The 21,002-nt window shown below is 44.4% G+C and overlaps 1 protein-coding gene across 4 annotated transcripts in view; it reads right to left on the bottom strand.

The window, feature by feature from the left end:
• Positions 1-16,496: 16,496 nt before the first annotated feature.
• The window catches only part of matn1 (matrilin 1), a 32,143-nt gene continuing 27,637 nt past the window's right edge, over positions 16,497-21,002 (bottom strand). For all 4 annotated transcript variants that reach the window (XM_068010986.1, XM_068010987.1, XM_068010985.1 and 1 more), the window contains 2 exons: positions 20,651-20,738; positions 16,497-17,573 (listed from right to left, as the gene is read on the bottom strand). In XM_068010986.1, coding sequence (XP_067867087.1) covers positions 17,519-17,573; positions 20,651-20,738 — 143 coding nt within the window. In that variant the 3' untranslated portion in view covers positions 16,497-17,518. The remainder of the gene's footprint in view (positions 17,574-20,650; positions 20,739-21,002) is intronic.

Raw genomic sequence — 21,002 nt, 5'->3', positions numbered from 1 at the left:
GTAGAGAGGCGGAGAGGTTTAGGGAGGAAATTCTAGAGCTTAGGGCCTCGGGAACAATGAAAATCGGGGGCGCGCGAGAGGCCAGAATTGGAGGTGCGCAGGGATCTCGGAGGATTGTAGGCCTGGCAGAGATTACAGAGATAGGGAAGGGGTGAGGCCATGAAGGGATTCAAAAATAGGGATGAGAATTTTAAAATTGAGATGTTGCTGGACCAAGAGCCAATATAGGTCAGTGAGGACAGGGGTGATGGGTGAACATTACTTGATGCAGAGCCTTGAGATGCTTTTCTAACTAGAATAAAGAAAGATTTATATAGTGCCTCAGAATGTCCCAAAGCGCTTTTCAGCCAATGAAATACATTTATGTTAAAGGTGCTATATAAATGCATGTTGTTGGTAAGGTCAGGCAGAAAAGGGATGGGTGACCACCAGGCGGAGTATTAGGCGCAGGCAGGTGGTACAGGTGTCCCCTGTGGCCATCCCCCTCTCAAACAGATATACCGCTTTGGATGCTATTGGGGGGATGGCCTCCCAGGGGAAAGCAGCAACAGCCAGGTCCGTGGCACCAGGGATGGCTCTGCTGCACAGCAGGGGAGAAAAAGAAGTGGAAGAGCTATAGTGATAGGGGATTCTATCGTAAGAGGTACAGATAGGTGTTTCTGTGGCTGCAAACGTGACTTCAGGATGGTATGTTGCCTCCCTGGTGCTAGGGTCAAGGATGGAGTGGCTGCAGGACATTCTGAAGGGGGAGGGTGAGCAGCCAGAGGTCGTGGTACACATTGGTACCAATGACATAGGTAGAAAAAGGGATGAGGTCCTGTAACAAGCATTTAGGGAGCTAGGTAGCAGATTAAAAAGCAGGACCTCTAAGGTTGTAATCTCTGGATTACACCCGGTGCCACGTGCTAGTAAGATTAGAAATAGGAGGATAGAGCAGATGAATACATGGCTGAGGAGATGGTGCAGGAGGGAGGGCTTTAGTTTCCTGGATCACTGGGTCTGTTTCTGGCAAAGGTGGAACCTGTACAAGTTGGATGGGTTGCACCTGAACCGGAATGGGACAAGCATTGTGGCTGGGAAGTTTGCTAGTGCTGTTGTGGGGGTGTTAAACTAATTTGGCGGGGGGTTAGGATACAAAGTGGAGATATAGCAGGAGGTAATATAGAACAGAAAGTGAGTCTGTCTGGAAGGCAGAGCAAATATAGAGCTGGTAAGGCACAAGTGAAAAATGCAAGGTTGGATTGCATCTATTTCAATGCAAGGAGTCTACTGGTAAGGCAGATGAATTTAGGGCATTGATTAGCACATGGGATTATGATATTATTACTATCACAGAGACATGGTTGAGGGAGGGACAGGACTGACAGCTCAATATTCCAGGGTATAGAATCTTCAGGTGCGACAGGGGAGGGGATAAAAGAAGACGTGGCATTGCACTGTTGATCAAGGAGTCAATTACTGCAGTAAGGAGGGATGATATCTTAGAAGGTTCCTCAATTTGGGTAGAACTTAAAAACAAAAAAGGGGCAATCACTTGGCTGGGTGTGTACTACAGGCTGCCAAACAGTCAGGGAGAGATAGAGGAGCAGATATGTAGGCAAATCTCAGACAGGTGTAAAAATAATAGGGTAATAATAGTAGGGGATTTCAACTTCCCCAATATTAACTGGGATAGTCTTAGTGCAAAAGGTTTAAAGGGGGCAGAATTCTTAAAATGCATACAGGAGGGCTTTTTGAGCCAGTATGTAGAAAGTCCTACAAGAGAAGGGGCGGTACTGGACTTAATCCGAGGGAATGAAGCCAGTCAGGTGGTAGAAGTGTCAGTGGGGGAGCATTTCGGGGATAGTGACCATAACTCTGTAAGATTTAAGGTAGTTATGGAAAAGGACAAAGATGGATCAGAAATAAAGGCACTGAATTGGGGGAAGGCCGACTTCAATATGATAAAACAGGATCTGGCCGGAGTGGACTGGGAGCAGCAACTGTAGGAAAGTCTACATCACATCAGTGGGAGTCATTCAAAGATGAAATTGTGAGAGTTCAGAATCAACATGTACCCGTTAAGGTGAAGGGTAGGACTAACAGGCCCAAGGAACCCTGGATGTCAAGGGATATAGAGGATTGGATCAGGAAAAAAAAAGGAGGCTTACGGCAGATCTCATGCGTTGAAAACAGCAGAGGCACTAGAGGAGTATAGAAAGTGTAGGGTGGTACTGAAAAAAGTAATTAGGAGAGTGAAGAGGGGACTTGAAAATACACTGGCGGGCAAGATAAAGGAAAATCCTAAGGCATTTTATAAGTATATTAAGGGTAAGAGGATAACCAGGGAAAGAGTAGGGCCCATTAGGGACCAACGTGGTAATCTTCGCGTGGAGCCAGAGGACATAGGTGAGGTTGTAAATGATTACTTTTCATCGTTCACTATGGAGAAGGACGATGTAGGTGTAGCGATCAGGGAAGGGGATTGTGATGTACTTGAACATATTAGCATTGAAAGGGAGGAAGTATTAGCTGTTTTAGCGGGCTTAAAAGTGGATAAATCCTCAGGCCCAGATGAGGTGTATCCCAGGCTGTTATGTGATGCAAGGGAGGAGATAGCAAGGGCTCTGACACAAATTTTCATATCCTCTCTGGCCACAGGAGAAGTACCAGAGGACTGGAGGATGGCGAATGTGGTACCATTATTCAAGAAGGGTAGCAGGGATAAACCAGGTAATTACAGGCCAGTGAGTCTAAAAATTCTGAGGGACAGGATTAATCTCCACTTGGAGAGGCAGGGATTAATCAGGAATAGTCAGCATGGCTTTGTCAGGGGGAGATCATGTCTAACTAACTTGATTGAATTTTTTGAAGAGGTGACTAGATGTGTCAATGAGGGCAAAGCAGTAGATGTAGTATACATGGATTTCAGTAAGGCCCCACATGGGAGATTGGTTTAGAAGGTAAGAGCCCATGGGATCCAGGGCAATTTGGCAAATTGGATCCAAAATTGGCTTAGTGGCAGGAGGCGGAGGGTAATGGTCGAGGGCTGTTTTTGTGATTATAAGCCTGTGACCAGTGGTGTACCGCAGGGATTGGTGCTGGGACCCTTACTGCTTGTAGTGTACATTAATGATTTAGACGTGAATATAGGAAGTATGATCAGTAAGTTCGCAGATGACACCACAATTGGTGGTGATGTAAATTGTGAGGAGGAAATCCTTAGATTACAGGGAGATATCGATGGGTAAAATGGGCAGTGGCAAATGGAATTTAATCCTGAGAAGTGTGAGGTAATGCATTTTGGGAGCACTAACAAGGCAAGGAAATATACAATGGATGGTAGGACTCGAGGAAGTACAGAAAGTCAGAGGGACCTTGGTGTACTTGTCCATAGATCACTGAAGGTAGCAGCACAGGTAGATAAGGTGGTTAGGAAGGCATATGGGATACTTGCCTTTATTAGCCGAAGCATAGAATATAAGAGCAGGGAGGTTATGTTGGAGCTGTATAAAACGCTAGTTAGGCCACAGATGGAGTACTGTGTACAGTTCTGGTCACTACACAATAGGAAGGATGTGATTGCACTGGAGAGGGTGCAGAGGAGATTCACCAGGATGTTGCCTGGGCTGGATCATTTCAGCTACAAAGAGAGATTGAAAAGGCTAGGGTTGTTTTCCTTAGAAAAGAGGAGAATGAGAGGGGACATGATTGAGGTGTACAAGATTATGAGGGGCATTGATAGGTTAGATAGGAAGAAACTTTTTCCCTTAGTGGAGGCGTTAAGAACCAGGGGGCATAGATTTAGGGTAAGGGGCAGGAGGTTTAGGGGGGATTTGAGGAAATCAGTTTTCACCCAGCGGGTGGTTGGAATCTGGAACACACTGCCTGAAGAAGTGGTTGAGGTAGGAACCATTACAACATTTAAGGAATATTTAGATGAGCACTTGAAACGCCATAGCATACAAGGCTACAGACCAAGTGCAGGAATATGGGATTAGAATAGTTGGGTGCTGGATGGCTGGCACAGACATGATGGGCCGAAGGGCCTGTTTCTGTGCCGTATAACTCTATGACTCTATTCCCTTCTATCTGGTTAATTTTAAAGGTTTTGAGAGCATCAGGAGGAGCATTTTTGTGTGGAAAATATTTAAATGGGCTGTACTGTCAAAGGGATCTAGAGCTCCCCTGGAAGCAAACAAAAACTATCAGTTGAGCCATGCTAACACTTTGGACAGTAAGCTACCCATTGGAGACTCACAGAGATGAACTTGCTTTGATTGAAACGAGAAAATTGAGGCAGGGTGTAGTCCATGTCTTTAAAACACCCAAAAAATCAACTTAGATTGTGAACCTAGTATCCTGCCGAGCTCAGCTGTCTGTGTCCTAACTCGCACCAAGTCCCATTCACCCATCACCCCTTTGCTCGCAGACCTACATTGGCTCCCAGTTAAGCAGAACCACAACTTTAAAATTCTGTTCCTTGTTTTCAAATCCCTCCATGGCCTCACCCATCCCTATCTCTGTAATCCGCTTCAGCTCCACAACCCTCTGTGATATCTATGCTGCTCTAATTCTGATCTCTTGAGCATCCCTGATTTTAATCCCCCCACCATTGGTGGTCATGTTGTCAGCTGCTAGGGTCTTAAACTCTGGAATTCCCTCCCTAAACCTCTCTGCTTCTCTACCTTGCTTTCCTCCTTTAAGATGCTTTTGGTCATCTGTCCTAATATCTCCCTATGTAGCCCAATGTCATAATTTGTTTCATAGTGCTCCTGTGAAGGACCTTGGACTTTTTGTTATGTTAAAGGTGCTATATAAATACAAGTTGTTTTTGTAGAGGACTGAAATGGGTCCTGGGCCGTAGTGTAAAATGGGCACTAACCAACTGGCAGTTCGTTTTACATGCTATCTGATTTTCTTTTCCATTCAGGTTTGTGGATGTTCCCCTCAGCTTGCCTTGAGCAGAACTAGAGATTTGAAGAATTTTTTTCCCCAGAATAAATGAATATACTTGACCTGACTTTCAGTGGTGGCGTTTGCCAAAAAGAGCTGGCTGAATATCTGGTTAGAAATCACGCTGAGGTTATACGGCAAGTATAGTGAGAGAGATGATGGAATAAAGCGTGAACCTATGATGGTTCCTTGGCTGCTGACGACAGGGACTGGGCATTGTTTCAGGCCGGTCTCTAGGATCGCTGAAAGTTCTGCAGTTTTGATTGGATGGCTTTGACGGAACTGGCCGTATTTCTCCTGTTTGATTGAATGGATGAGTTATGAGTCCATGATTGGCTGGATTGTACATAATCATGCAAGAAGTTGCTTGATGATCTGAATGGTCCTTTATCATTCTCTGCTTTTGCATGTTGTGGCAACACTGCCTTTTGGACCATTTAGGAAACCTGAGCTTATACAGCCAGCTGCTATGACAGTTGTGTCCACAATAAATGTAAGTATCATCACCTCATTCCATGACAATATGAAAGGCACAATTCAACATGGTGGCTCCTCATCAGAGCCCTTTCCTATCCTGAGTGGTGTGAAACAGGGCTGTGTTCTCGCACCCACACTTTTTGGGATTTTCTTCTCCCTGCTGCTTTCACATGCGTTCAAATCCTCTGAAGAAGGAATTTTCCTCCACACAAGATCAGGGGGCAGGTTGTTCAACCTTGCCCGTCTAAGAGCGAAGTCCAAAGTACGGAAAGTCCTCATCAGAGAACTCCTCTTTGCTGACGATGCTGCTTTAACATCTCACACTGAAGAATGCCTGCAGAGTCTCATCGACAGGTTTGCGTCTGCCTGCAATGAATTTGGCCTAACCATCAGCCTCAAGAAAACGAACATCATGGGGCAGGATGTCAGAAATGCTCCATCCATCAATATTGGCGACCACGCTCTGGAAGTGGTTCAAGAGTTCACCTACCTAGGCTCAACTATCACCAGTAACCTGTCTCTAGATGCAGAAATCAACAAGCGCATGGGTAAGGCTTCCACTGCTATGTTCAGACTGGCCAAGAGAGTGTGGGAAAATGGCGCACTGACACGGAACACAAAAGTCCGAGTGTATCAGGCCTGTGTCCTCAGTACCTTGCTCTACGGCAGCGAGGCCTGGACAACGTATGCCAGCCAAGAGCGATGTCTCAATTCATTCCATCTTCGCTGCCTTCGGAGAATACTTGGCATCAGGTGGCAGGACTATATCTCCAACACAGAAGTCCTTGAAGCGGCCAACATCCCCAGCTTATACACACTACTGAGTCAGCGGCGCTTGAGATGGCTTGGCCATGTGAGCCGCATGGAAGATGGCAGGATCCCCAAAGACACATTGTACAGCGAGCTCGCCACTGGTATCAGACCCACCGGCCGTCCATGTCTCCGTTATAAAGACGTCTGCAAACGCGACATGAAATCGTGTGACATTGATCACAAGTCGTGGGAGTCAGTTGCCAGCATTCGCCAGAGCTGGCGGGCAGCCATAAAGACAGGGCTAAATTGTGGCGAGTCGAAGAGACTTAGTAGTTGGCAGGAAAAAAGACAGAGGCGCAAGGGGAGAGCCAACTGTGCAACAGCCCCAACAAACAAATTTCTCTGCAGCACCTGTGGAAGAGCCTGTCACTCCAGAATTGGCCTTTATAGCCACTCCAGGCGCTGCTTCACAAACCACTGACCACCTCCAGGCGCGTATCCATTGTCTCTCGAGATAAGGAGGCCCAAAAGAAAAAAGAAAGAAAATGTGATAAAAATGTGAAGATTAACTAAGTGGATACCTTGAGAATAGAAACAATACAAAAAAAAGGATGCAGAAGCTATGCCAATCTGCAAACTATCAAGCAACTTGGTTAGAAGCAAGTTTCTCCCATGTCTGGATTTCTCTGCACTCATTCCAAATATGTTAACTCCCATTTGTGACATTTTTTCCCCTTATGGCCTTGCCAACTAAGGCAGCCAATTTAGTCCCCATTGGTGCCAATTTATAAGCACGCTGACAGCTATGCAGTCAGCACCCGCTAAGTTCTGACAAAACCAGCAAAACACATTGCAATTAGAGTCCTTACAGCTGGGAGAGAGAGGAAATATCCAACCTGGCTGGGATGGATTCAAATACATGTTCCAGACCTATAATGTCAATGTCCTGTGCCAGTCTCTTGCTGTAAGCTCTTTCCTTAACAAAATAAATTTAACTTTGGCAGGGATTAAAAGCCGAAACATAAACTTAACCATAAGGATATGAATGTTTAGTCAGAGAAGTACGTTTTCCTCCTCCAATGTGAGTTTATGCTGCTATTGTCTCCTTTACACACACTTTTATTTTGTCACTAAAATTAGCAAACTGAGGTTATGCATTTAAAAATTTTAAGTAAGTACTGAATTGGTATTACAGTGAGTAAGTGTGCTGTATGTGGCTCCAATGACCCTGTCTAGAAAGGAAAAAATTAACAGGCAGAGTTTCTCATCCTGACTGTTATCCAGTGTAATGACCAGGTGAGAAGGGGTCTAGGAGTTCCATCTCAGCCTTTGCCTGGTTTAACCGTAACAGGCTTTAATTTCAAACACTGTGTTTTTAGCTCCCCCCTAGTGAATCCTTGCTCACTGCTCCAATTTTAAGGCAAAGAAATCAAACAGGTTTCCTTAGATTTAAACAAGAAAGGTAGACGTTTATTAATCTGAAACTTTAATCCGGTTAACGACTACGAATATGCAATGCGACCATGTTAGAATGCATACGCGATAAATACGCACGCAGATAGACAGAAAAAGTAGAAGGAATAAAAGGGAAAAGTTTGAGGCAATATCTGATAGTTACAGTCCTTTAAGTTCAATGTGGAGTCTTTGGTTGCTGGTAAGTCTTGCAATTCGTTGGGTTCCAGTTCAAGCTTCAACTTGTTCCGATGTAAGAGTCTTTTCTCTTTTTGAGGTTTACATGCTTTTCGCGGGTACGGTGGCTTGGGAGACAGAGACAGAGAGAGAGAGAGAGAGAGAGGCATCCTTGTTCCAGCTTCAGTTGCACTGCCTTCTGTTCCTTTCTCTGTGGCACAATTGAAAAAACCCCAGGTTGCCCAGCAAGTTAGTCATGTGACTAGCTCCTTATTTGGAACAGTCTCTCTTGCAAGGTATTACCTTAGCAGTCTCTGGAATGTGCTTCCTTACACCTTCACTGTCTGGTGACCAAAATCCATTTGGATTTGGAGCAGGGAATAGCCCTTTGCCTCCACAAGCAACGTCTCTTAGTATTCAAATGTCCTTCCAGCCCAGTATCTGGTGATCTTCAAACAAGTCATTTCTTCACTCCAGCAACAGTTTAAAATCAATGTTCATATGACAAAATTAGTATGCCTCATTCTTGGCAGGTGGGGGGTCTGCATGACACCAGTGACTTAGAATCATGGAATGATATATCACAGAAGACTCATCGTGCCTGTGCCGGCTCTTTGGTAGCATTATCGAATTAACTCCACTCTCCATAACCCTGTAATTTCTTTCCTTCAAGTATTTATCCAATTCTCTTTTGAAAGTTACTACTGAATCTGTTTCCACCATCCTTTTGGGCAGTATACTCCAGATCGCAACAACTTGCTGTGCAAAAAAATGTTTCCTCATGTCACCCCTGATTCTTCTGCCAATCCCAGTAAATCTGTGCCCTCTAATTACTGACCCTTCTGCCACTGGAAACAGTTTCTCTTTATTTACTCCACCAAATGATTTTGAACACTTCTATCAAATCTAATTCTCCTAGAAAGTACATATTTGGAGATTGGTGTAAGACAACACTGGACTTGGCTCTGTTACCTTCTGTAGTCAAACAGGTTGCTGAGACACATGGAAAAATTAAACTTGGGCAAAGATCTGGAGGATTGCGTGAAGAAAAGCTCTTTCAGGAGAGGAGGGGAGCAAAGAAAATGTAAGAAGAATAATTGTTTCAGTTATTTGCCATTGAATGGAAGAATTTTCATGCATTTTAGCAATGAGCAACACAATTTCATCTCCCTATTCTGCTATGATGTTGGTCATGCCTGCACTATTGTGGAGTGATGTTTAGTGCAGAACATGTGGCATCACATAGGAGAAGGGCAATAGGATGTGGAGGATGAAGGATTCAAAAGAGACGGATCTGCAGTTCACTTTTGTGCTTTTCCAAGTAGCCAACTCAGTGTTGGATTGGTAGGGGATACAGGATATGCTTAGCCCAGGAAGGTCAGTTGCATACTGCATAAGAAGCTTCTCTACAAGATTAAAGCATCTGGTAATAGTTATAATATATTGAGCTGGATTAAGAACTGGCTGGAAGGCCATAGGCAGAAAGCAGTTGTAAATGGATTCAGATCTGTTTGGAGACTGGCCCATAGGGATCGTTGCTCTTTGCCATTTTTATTAATGGTCTAGATGTATGTGTTGGGATACAATCTGCAAGTTTGCAAATGATGCTAAGGGTTGTGTGAGTATTTGGGCTGTCGGCAATGCTTGACTGCTTCAGATGGATCTTGATGTGTTGGGGGATTGGGCTCAGACCTAGCAAATGATATTTAACTTAGCAAAGTGTAGTGTTGTGTGTGTGGGCAGGGAGAATGCTGAACATAGGTATATCATTCAGGGAAAAACATTAAAGCAGGTCGAGAAAGTAAGAGTTCTGGGTGTTCTGGTGCATAGACCTTTAAAGGTTCATGAGCAATGCTGTGAAGCAATAGCTAGACCAAATGGGGTGCATTTATAGGACAATTGACTAGAAGACAAAGCATACTATTTTGACCTTGGACATGACGTTGGTCAAGCTTCGTTTAGAATTCTGTGTCCAATTTTGTTCTCCTCACTTGGTGGGTAATTTTGAGGCTTTGGAAAGGTGCAGAGGAGGGTCACTAGACTATTTTCCAGTTTAAAGCATCTTGGTTATCAAGATAGGCTAAAAGAGCTGGGACTCTACAATTGAGAGAAGCGCAGACTGGAGAATGATTTGACCGAAGTTTATAAGATAATGAAGGGAATAGATTCTGTACAAGTAGTCAGTTTGTTCCAATTAAGTAGCTTAGGGAGGACTAGGGATCACAATTTTAAGTTGTATAAGGCCAGATCTAGGTTAGATGTCAGGAGGAGGTTCTTATCCCAGGAAACAGTGAACCTCTGGAACAGGCTGTTGGTTTGTATGGTGGACGCTGATGTGCTGAATTCCTTCAAGCAAGAGTTAGGCCGCTTTCTGGCTGGGTGTAGATCAACTTGTACATAAGTCAAGTACTGCAGGAAATTCAGGGCCAGAATAATTTCCTGGACTAGTTCTGATCACCTAAACTGACCAGGGAGAAATTTCCCAGATTTTTCCCCCCAAATTGGCTCTCCCAGAAGATCACATGGATTTAGGTGGACTGTGGAGTTGATATTTTGTGTGGGTCAGGCTGGTCAGTCAGAGGTTCTTTACCTATCCATCATTGATTGTATGCTCATAGCTGGTGAAACTGAAACTGAAGCCAGGTTATGCCAATGTTTCTACCCCTCCATTCCCAACCTGCTACGTGTCTTTCTTGGCTTTGCTGCTGCATTTGACTTCTCTTTTATCCACTTCAACTAAAGTTACCTTTTTACCAAAACCAAATATTTGTTACTTTAATGTATATAATAAATGTCTTCTTGATTCAGTGTTAGCATACTTAGCTCTGACACAGGAAAGTCAAGTCCCAATCCACTCAGAGTGCAGCATTGTTGCCTTTTGCTGTCTTTTGGATGAAATGTTAAACTGAGGTCTCATATGTCTGTTCAGATGGTATTAAAGATCTCGTGGCATTATTGATCATGTCATTCCTTAACCAGCACCAACAAAGAAGGTTAACTGATCAGTCAACTCATTGCTATTTGTGGGACCTTCTTTGCACACACTGCTGCCACATTTGTTTTAGAGAAAAAGAGTGTATAACTTCAGAGACATTGGGCAGGATTTTCACTGCAGGCTTCTGGAACCCACTGTCAGGGTCAAATGGGGGATCAGAAGCCCGCACTTTATGGGAAACAGACACTCATTGTGATTTTCCTGGAGGGGCCAAATAGTTGCCAGAGGACGGGCTCACCATTGAATTCAGGACGGGGGTGGGCTCTCGAACCTGAAGGGTTTATAGGAGGCTCTCCAGCTTGGAAGGAGATGAAGCTTGCAGTTCAGGTAAGAGAGAGAGGCGCCTCCATTATGAGGCAGCCCCTCTCCAAATTTTTAAACTTTTAAATTTAAAAATTAGCAACTGGGCCACCATTTTGGAGGGAAAACCCTTCCACAGGAAGGCCCTGCAGCCTCAGCTATAACCAAACAGGTGGGGAGAGCCTCAAAGCCTGCCTGCAGTGCTGGCTACCCCGGTCTGTCGCCGGGAGACTACCTCCAGGCAGCTGGCCTAGTCCCCGATGCTGTGGTGGGCCTGCAGGCTGACTAGAAAATTTAAATCAGTCTCTGACAATAGGTCTTTCACTAGCTCAATTGGTTACCTGCCACTTGCGGGCGGGTACTCTTGCCAACCCCCATCTCACCTCTGGGAAAATGGCCCAGGGGCAGGATGGTGCTGGCAAACTGGCACTCCGGCTGACGGTGGAAATTTCTGTGCCTGCCCACCTCTGTACTTGCCCCCATATAGGGCTAAAAATTCTTCTGCAAGTCGAACCACCCCACTGTGTTTATTTTTTAAACCTGCAGTAGAATAGACACTCCAGTAGTTATCTTACTAGACTTATAATCCGGTGGACATGAGTTCAAATCCCAATTCAGCTCAGTTTTTTAAATAAATGGAAATACAAAGTAAAAGTAGCCATGAAGTTGTCTGCTTGTCGTCAAACACCCAATTAGATCACACCTGCTGTTCTTACCTGGCCTGGCCTATATGTGACTCCTGCACAACATGGTAGATTTTTAACTGTCACTCTGAAGTGACCTGACAAGCTAATCAGTTGTACTAAACTGTTCTATGGTTGAAAAAGATGGCCAACTTCCACCATTTCAGGGCAACTAGAAATGGGTAATAAATGCCACACTTACACGCAAAGAGCGACCCAACTTTATCAATGAATTTTTGAAGAAAGGATATCACCAGAGTTGAAAATATGAGGTAAATCAGGAAATGGTGATTAAATTGAGACATTACTTGGAGAGGTGGTTGGGGGCGGGGTGGGGGGGGGGGGGGGGGGGGTGGTGGTGGTGTGGGTGAAGCGGGGAGGGGAGAGAGTGAGTAAAAACCCTTCAGGCACAGGAATATCCATGGTCAACTTAGTAGTGTCCATGAGAGGCGCTGTTGCTATAGTTATCCATAAGATGTAGAATCTCTTAGACCAAAACAGGCTAGGCAGGTTTAGTTTAGTTTAGAGATATAGCACTGAAACAGGCCCTTCGGCCCACCGAGTCTGTGCCGACCATCAACCACCCATTTATACTAATCCTACACTAATCCCATATTCCTACCACATTCCCACCTGTCCCTATATTTCCCTACCACCTACCTATACTAGGGGCAATTTATAATGGCCAATTTTACCTACCAACCTGCAAGTCTTTTGGCTTGTGGGAGGAAACCGGAGCACCCAGAGAAAACCCACGCAGACCCAGGGAGAACTTGCAAACTCCACACAGGCAGTACCCGGAATTGAACCCGGGTCGCTGGAGCTGTGAGGCTGCGGTGCTAACCACTGTGCCACTGTGTAGGGAAGGGGAGTATTTGCGGGGGCACTGTATCACTGTTTCTATCAAGAGTTTCATTTTATGATCAGTTGGTTATGGTTATGGTTTTACTGAGTTTTCAGTGAAGGATTTTTCTTAAAGTCAACAATTTATATTCTTCTTTGGCCTCCTTGTCTCAAGAGACAATGGGTAAGCGCCTGGAGGTGGTCAGTGGTTTGTGGAGCAGCGCCTGGAGTGACTAGAAAGGCCAATTCTAGAGTGACAGACTCTTCCACAGGTGCTGCAGAAAAATTTGTTTGTCAGGGCTGTTACACAGTTGGCTCTCCCCTTGCGCTTCTGTCTTTTTTCCTGCCAACTGCTAAGTCTCTGACTCGCCACACTTTAACCCCGCATTTATGGCTGCCCGCCAGTTCTGGCGATCGCTGGCAACTGACTCCCATGACTTGTGATCAATGTCACAGGACTTCATGTCGCGTTTGCAGACGTCTTTAAAGCGGAGACATGGACGGCCGGTGGGTCTGATACCAGTGGCGAGCTCGCTGTACAATGTGTCTTTGGGGATCCTGCCATCTTCCATGCAGCTCACATGGCCAAGCCATCTCAAGCGCCACTGACTCAGTAGTGTGTATAAGCTGGAGATGTTGGCCGCCTCGAGGACTTCTGTGTTGGAGATACGGTCCTGCCACCTGATGCCAAGTATTCTCCGGAGGCAGCGAAGATGGAATGAATTGAGACGTCGCTCTTGGCTGACATACGTTGTCCAGGCCTCGCTGCCATAGAGCAAGGTACTGAGGACACAGGCTTGATACACTCGGACTTTTGTGTTCCGTGTCAGTGTGCCATTTTCCCACACTCTCTTGGCCAGTCTGGACATAGCAGTGGAAGCCTTTCCCATGCGCTTGTTGATTTCTGCATCGAGAGACAGGTTACTGGTGATAGTTGAGCCTAGGTAGGTGAACTCTTGAACCACTTCCAGAGCGTGCCGCCGATATTGATGGATGGAGCATTTCTGATGTCCTGCCCCATGATGTTCATTTTCTTGAGGCTGATGGTTAGGCCAAATTCATTGCAGGCAGCCGCAAACCTGTCGATGAGACTCTGCAGACACTCTTCAGTGTGAGATGTTAAAGCAGCATCGTCAGCAAAGAGGAGTTCCCTGATGAGGACTTTCCGTACTTTGGTCTTCGCTCTTAGATGGACAAGATGAACAACCTGCCATCTGATCTTGTGTGGAGGAAAATTCCTTCTTCTGAAGATTTAAATGCATGTGAGAGCAGCAGTGAGAAGAAGATCCCAAACAGTGTAGGTGCGAGAACACAGCCCTGTTTCATACCATTCAGGATGTGAAAGGTGTCTGATGAGGCACCGTTACGCTGAATTGTGCCTTTCATATTGTCATGGAATGAGGCGATGATACTTAGTAGCTTTGGTGGACATCCGATCTTTTCTAGTAGTCTGAAGAGACCACGTCTGCTGACGAGGTCAAAGGCTTTGGTGAGATCAATGAAAGCAATGTGGAGGGGCATCTGTTGTTTGCGGCATTTCTCCTGTATCTGACGAAGGGAGAACAGCATGTCAATGGTCGATCTCTCTGCACGAAAGCCACACTGTGCCTCAGAGTAGACGCGCTCGGCCAGCTTCTGGAACCTGTTTAAAGCGACTCGAGCAAAGACTTTCCCCACTATGCTGAGCAGGGAGATTCCACGGTAGTTGTTGCAGTCACTGCGGTCACCCTTTTTATAGAGGGTGATGATATTGGCATCGCACATGTCCTGAGGTACTGCTCCCTCGTCCCAGCACAGGCAAAGCAGTTCATGTAGTGCTGAGAGTATAGCAGGCTTGGCACTCTTGATTATTTCAGGGGTAATGCTGTCCTTCCCAGGGGCTTTTCCGCTGGCTAGAGAATCAACGGCATCACTGAGTTCCGATTTTCGTGGTTGTACGTCCAGCTCATCCATGACTGGTAGAGGCTGGGCTGCATTGAGGGCAGTCTCAGTGACAACATTCTCCCTGGAGTACAGTTCTAGGTAGTGCTCAACCCAGCGGTCCATTTGCTTGCGTTGGTCAGTGATTGTGTCCCCTGATTTAGATTTGAGGGGGGCGATCTTCTTGATGGTTGGCCCAAAAGCTCTCTTAATGCCATCATACGTTCCTCTGAAGTTTCCAGTGTCTGAGGCCAGCTGAATGTGACTGCATAGGTGTTGCCTGTAGTCATTTGCGCGGCGCCTGGCTGTTCTTTGTGCAGTGCTTCTGGCTGCTTTAAGTGCTACGGATGTTAAATCGCTGGGGGCTTTCAACAGTGCAATTATTATTCAATATATTAGGAGAGAAAATAAAGCAAGTTTCAGTTTAAAAAGATTCTGTTGCAAGTCTGTCCACTGGGTGATTTACCCATCCTGGTCAACCTATGCTTCTCAGTGGAGCAAGATTTTCAAATGAATATCAATCCCCACTGTGGTTGACAGGGTCCTCAACCGTGTCCGGCCCATTTCCCACACCTCTGCTCTCACCCCTTCCCCTTCCTCTCAGAACCACGACAGGGTTCCCTTTGTCCTCACTTTCCACCCCATCAGCCTCCATATCCAAAGGATCATCCTCCGCCATTTCCGCCACATCCAGCGTGATGCCACTACGAAACGGATCATTCCCTCCGCAACACCCTGGTCCACTCCTCCATTACCCCGACACCTCGTCCCCTTCCTATGCAATCGCAGGAGGTGTAATACCTGCCCCTTTACCTCCTTTCTCCTCACTATCCAAGGCCCCAAACACTCCTTTCAGGTGAATCAGCAATTTACTTGTACTTCTTTCAATTTAGTATACTGTATTCGCTGCTCACAATGTGGTCTGCTCTACATTGGGGAGACCAAATGCAGATTGGGTGACTGCTGTGTGGAACACCTCCGCTCAGTCTGAATACATAACCCCGAGCTTCCTGTCGCTTGCCATTTCAACACCCTCCCCTGTGGTCATATCTGTCCTGGGCTTGCTGCAGTGTTCCAGTGAACATCAACGCAAGCTCGAGGAATAGTATCTCATTTAACAATTAGGCATGCTACAGCCTACTGGACTGAGCATCAAGTTCAATAATTTCAGAGCATGACTGGCCCCCCTTTTTTCTTTTTATTTTTCTTTTTTCTTTTCTTTTAGTTTGCTTCATCATTCATTTTTTTTTACCATGTGCCTGCCCACTTTTTTTTTCATGTTTGTGCTTTTGACCAGGACTGTTCATTATTCCGTCATTTAACACCCTCTGTGCACTAACGCTTTGTCTTTCACCATACCATTAACACACCCTCTCCCTTTGCTCCATGACCTTCTGGTCAGTTATTCTTTGTGACCCTCTGTCCTATCAACACCTTCCCTTGTGTTATTTTTTTGCCCCACCCCAGCTTTATTTGCTTAAAACCTATTACATTTCTAACCTTTGACAGTTCTGATGAAAGGTCACTGACCTGAAACGTTAACTCTGCTTCTCTCCCCACAGATGCTGCCAGACCTGCTGAGTATTTCCAGCATTTCTTGTTTTTATTTTAGATTTCCAGCATCTGCAGTATTTTGTTTTTATTCAATCAGTAGTGGGCTTGACTAGTTTGATCTTGTGATTTTGCTGGTCTGAATTCAGGCTACTCCCATTCATTTCATTTGGCTCATTCTTAACGTACCAAAAACAATATTCTAAATGTGGTTTGATCAGTGCATTGTAAAGTACTTACAATTGCTGTGGACTGTTTGCACCTCAGTCAACTTAAAACTCCAGTTTTTAGTGTGAAACAAGAATATTCTAATCAATGGAATCGCTGGGTTCAACAATCCAGCCAAAGAAGAAAAGTAATAATCTAAATAAAGAAATCATTGACTGGAACTTGGAATTTTTTAGGCCATTTTTATTTGTCTGTTTTACTTCCTGACATAAACTGGGTTTTACCAAGATGACAAAACAGAACATCCATAAAACCTCTGATACATTTGTATGATACCTTTTTTCTTAAATATACTTTCATAAATATTCAGATTGTAAAAAAGACATAAGACACTTTGCTTCTTGGTTTTGCATAACAATTTCATTTCTTTTAACTGTTCATCTTGTAATTATTCATAAAATCAAAGCTGATATAATGCAACAGTTTGCTTCCGTACTTCATGTGGTATTTCATTTTTGGGTCAATATCAATAACACATGTTCTGTATTGTGAGGCTGTTATTTTTACCAGTGGACAAAATGTATAGGCTTTGAAATTAAATATAGTTGAGAGATCAGAATATTTATTTATTTATTTAGAGATACAGCACTGAAACAGGCCCTTCGGTGCCGACCAAGAACCACCCATTTATACTAACCCTACAGTAATCCCATATTCCCTACCACCTACCTACACTAGGGGAAATTTACAATGGCCAATTTACCTATCACCTGCAAGTCTTTGGCAGTGGGAGGAAACCAGAGCACCCAGCGGAAACCCACGCGGTCACAGGGAGAACTTGCAAACTCCACACAGGCAGTACCCAGAATCGAACCTGGGTCCCTGGAGCTGTGAGGCTGCGGTGCTAACCACTGCGCCACTGTGAATATCAGTATCAAACAAGTAACTTACAATATAAATACAAATTATGTTTTAGTTTTACACTTGGTGACTTTCTTCTTTAATATACAAAATATACTGCAAAAATATTCAAAAGTTTCTGGCATATTTCACAGTGTGTTGTCCATTTGGAAACGACTGTAATTAACATTATTGGGTTCCTGTACTAGGAGAAGGTTAACTAGACTAGACACTTTAAAATAGATGAAAGCATTTTAATAGTTCAAATGCTTTTAATAATATTAAATAAGCAGGTTTTCAGTATATTACAATAGGCTACTTCATGATGATGTTAAGGGTGTCAGGAAAACTGCACCAGAATCTATTAGGCGAGAAGTCTGTTCTCAAGAGCTGCCAGTTTCTTTGCGAAGGCACCTAGTATAAAAATTGTTAAGGACAATATTGCATGAATCAAAACATTAAGCTGTAGTGCTTTATACAAAAGTGGCTTCAAACTTTTAATGAATTATTTATCTACATTATCAATCTTACATCTGCACACACTTAAGCTGGTCACACCATGATTCTGCCCTCCTGCCAATGATGGCACTGTAGCACCCAATTTCATTTCTCCCAGTTTGTCAGCCTTAACGCAGAGAAACACCTGTGCTCCAGCCAACTCTACACCGCTTCTTAAATCGCAACATACTGGGTGGATCAACTTCCTAAAATGATAAATAGTTACTTGTAAAGTAAGAGTATTAAGGGATAGAGAGAAAGGGCAATGGGTAGGATTAAAAAGCTGAAAGGTTGCCATTGCTAAACAAATGTAGAACAGGCTTGATGTCCCAACTGGCTTCCTCCAGTTCCAACATCACTATTATATATTCCTGAAAAGTGCTGGTGGCCTGAATACTGCTAATTTCACAGAACTTAAAGACCCAACTCCCCTACTGGTCTTCTAGTCCAGTTAAATTTATGGTCGCCATTGACTAGAAGAATAACCAGACCAGCCATATCAACATCATAACTGCAAGATCAGGGCGAAGACTGGGTACACTGCACTGAATAGTTCACCTTCTGATCCCTCAATGCCTCTCCACCATCCACGAGGCTCAAATTAGAAGTGTGATAGAATCTGCACCGCTTAGCTGGACAGGTGCAAGTGCAACAACACGGGAGAGGTTCAACAGCATCCTGGACCAAACAGTTTGCTTGATTGCTGCCCCCTCCACCGGCCTCTATATCCATCGCTGGTACACCATGGCTGCAGCATTTACACTCCACGAATACACTGCAGCAACTCACCAAGCTTACTTTAACAGCATTTCCCAGTCCTGTGACCTCTACCACCACAGATGTACCATCGCCTTGAAGTTCCCCTTCAAGTCATGAGCCATCCTTCATCATCACTGGATCGAAATCCTGGAATTGCCTACCTAACACTATAATTTTTTTTTATTTGTTTGTGGGATGTGGGCCTCTCTGGCTAGGCCAGCATTTGTTGCCCATCCCTAATTACCCTTGAACTGAGTGGTTTGCTAGGCCATTTCAGAGGGCATTTTAAGAGTCAACTAGATTGCTGTGGGTCTGGAGTCACATGTAGGCCAGACCAGGTAAGGACGGCAGATTTCCTTCCCTAAAGGACATTAGAGAACCAGATGGGTTTCTAAAACAATCGACAATGGTTTCATGGTCATCATTAGACTAGCTTTTTTTTAAAATTCCAGATTTATTAATTGAATTCAAATTTCACCATCTGCCGTGGTGGGATTTGAACCCATGTCCCAGAGCATTAGCCTGGGCTCTGGATTACTAGTCCAGCGACTATCATGGGGCATTATCACCACAATGACTCAGCGGTTTAAGAAGAAAGTTGACGAAAAACTTCCCAGGTCACCTAGAGATGTGCAACATATATAACCTTGCCAGTATTACACATGAAGGAATAATTTTTAAAAAAATCTTGATGCTAACTATCACAGCTGCACAGACAGTAAATTATACTAAGTACTGAGCATTCAAGTAACAACTATTTCTGCTGATCACAAATTCAGTGTGTGAAAAATCAATTAAAACATACCTATAAAATTCTTGTAGATAATTGAGAGTTTTTTTTATTTGTTTGGGGGATGAGAGTATCGCTGGCAAGGCCAGCATTGATTGCTCATCCCCAATTGTCCTGGAGAAGGTGGTGGTGAGCCGCCTTCCTGAACCGCTGAAATCCATGTGCTTTAGATACACCCACAGTGCTGTTAGGGAGCGTGTTTTATAGAGTCATAGTCATGTTCCAGGATTTGTACCCAGTGACAGTGAAGGAACAGTGATATAGTTCCAAGTCAGGATTCCAAGTGACTTGGATGTGAACTTGCAGGTTGCGGTGTTCCCTTGTTCTTCCAGGAGCAGAGGTTGCGGATTTGGAGGGTGCTGTTGAAGGAGCCTTGGCGAGTTGCTGCAGTGCTCTTATAGCCACAGTATTTATACGGCTAGTCCCTTTAAGTTTCTAGCCAATGGTAACCCCCAGGATGTTGATGGTGGGGGAATTCAGCGACAGTAATGCCATTGAATGTTTATGGGAGGTGGTTAGATTTACTTTTCTTGAAGATGATCATTGCCTGGCACTTGTGTGGCATGAATGTCACTTGTCACTTATCACTTATCAGCCCAAGCCTAAATGTTATCCAGGTTTTGCTACATGTGGACACGGACTGCTTCAGTATCTGAGGAGTTGCGAATGGTACTGAACACTGTTCAATCTTCAGCGAACATCCCCACTTCTGACCTTATGTTGAAGGGAAGGTCATTGATGAAGCAGCTGAAGATGGTTGAGCCAAGGACTTTGCGCCAAGAAACTCCTGCAGCGATGTCCTGGGGCTGAGATGATTGACCTCCATCTTCTTTTGTGCGAGGTATTAATCCAACCAGTGGAGGGTTTTCCCCCTGTTTCCCAATGACTTCATTTTTTTTTTAAAGCTCCTTGATGCCACACTCTGTCAAGTGTCACCTTGATGTCAAGGGCATTCACTCTCACCTCACCTCTGGAATTCAGCTCTTTTGTCCATGTTTGGACCAAGGCTGTAATGAAGTCTGGAGCCAATGAGGTCTGGAGCTAATGAGGTCTGGAGCTGAGGAGCCCTGGCAGAACCCAAACTGAACAGCAGTGAGCAGGTTATTGCTGAGTAAGTGCCACTTCATAGCACTGTCAACGACACCTTCCATCATTGCTGTTAGGTGTGTGGGTCGGTCACAAACAGCAATATCTGAATTACAGTAAAAGTTCAGAAGTGAACAGTTTACAAATTTTTCCCTCCATTACGGTGTTAAACCAAATTGTGGATAATTCTAAAATAAAAACAAGAAATGCTGGAAATACTCAATAGGTCTGGCAGCATCTGTGGAGAGAGAAGCAGAGTTCCAGATTTCCAGCATCTGCAGTATTTTACTTTTATATTATTGTAGATAATTCTATATTACTATTTTGTTATGATGAACTACACATGGGATAAAAAGGATATGTTTTGATGTCAGTGTTTTAATTATTTTCTCAACCTTTGTCTGGAACTCCACAAGTGACTCGCAAGCACATGGGTCTTTGAGTGGTGCAGCTGAAAGCAAAAACAAAGCACGTTAGGAAAAGCTACTAACATATTCCAGCCTTGCCATAAGTCACTAGCTGTAGTTGCAGCTGCAGGTTACGGTATAGACCTGTATAACATGAGCAGTGAAATGGCAAATGGAGTTTAATGCGGAAAAGTGCGAGGTGATTCACTTTGGAAGGAGTAACAGGAATGCAGAGTACTGGGCTAATGGGAAGATTCTTGGTAGTGTAGATGAACAGAGAGATCTTGGTGTCCAGGTGCATAAATCCC

Source organism: Heterodontus francisci, chromosome 31, assembly GCF_036365525.1.
Source record: "Heterodontus francisci isolate sHetFra1 chromosome 31, sHetFra1.hap1, whole genome shotgun sequence".
In the NCBI taxonomy this organism is placed as follows: domain Eukaryota; kingdom Metazoa; phylum Chordata; class Chondrichthyes; order Heterodontiformes; family Heterodontidae; genus Heterodontus; species Heterodontus francisci.
Note: the sequence above shows the minus strand (reverse complement) of the source record. Positions and strands in the feature narration are given on the sequence as shown.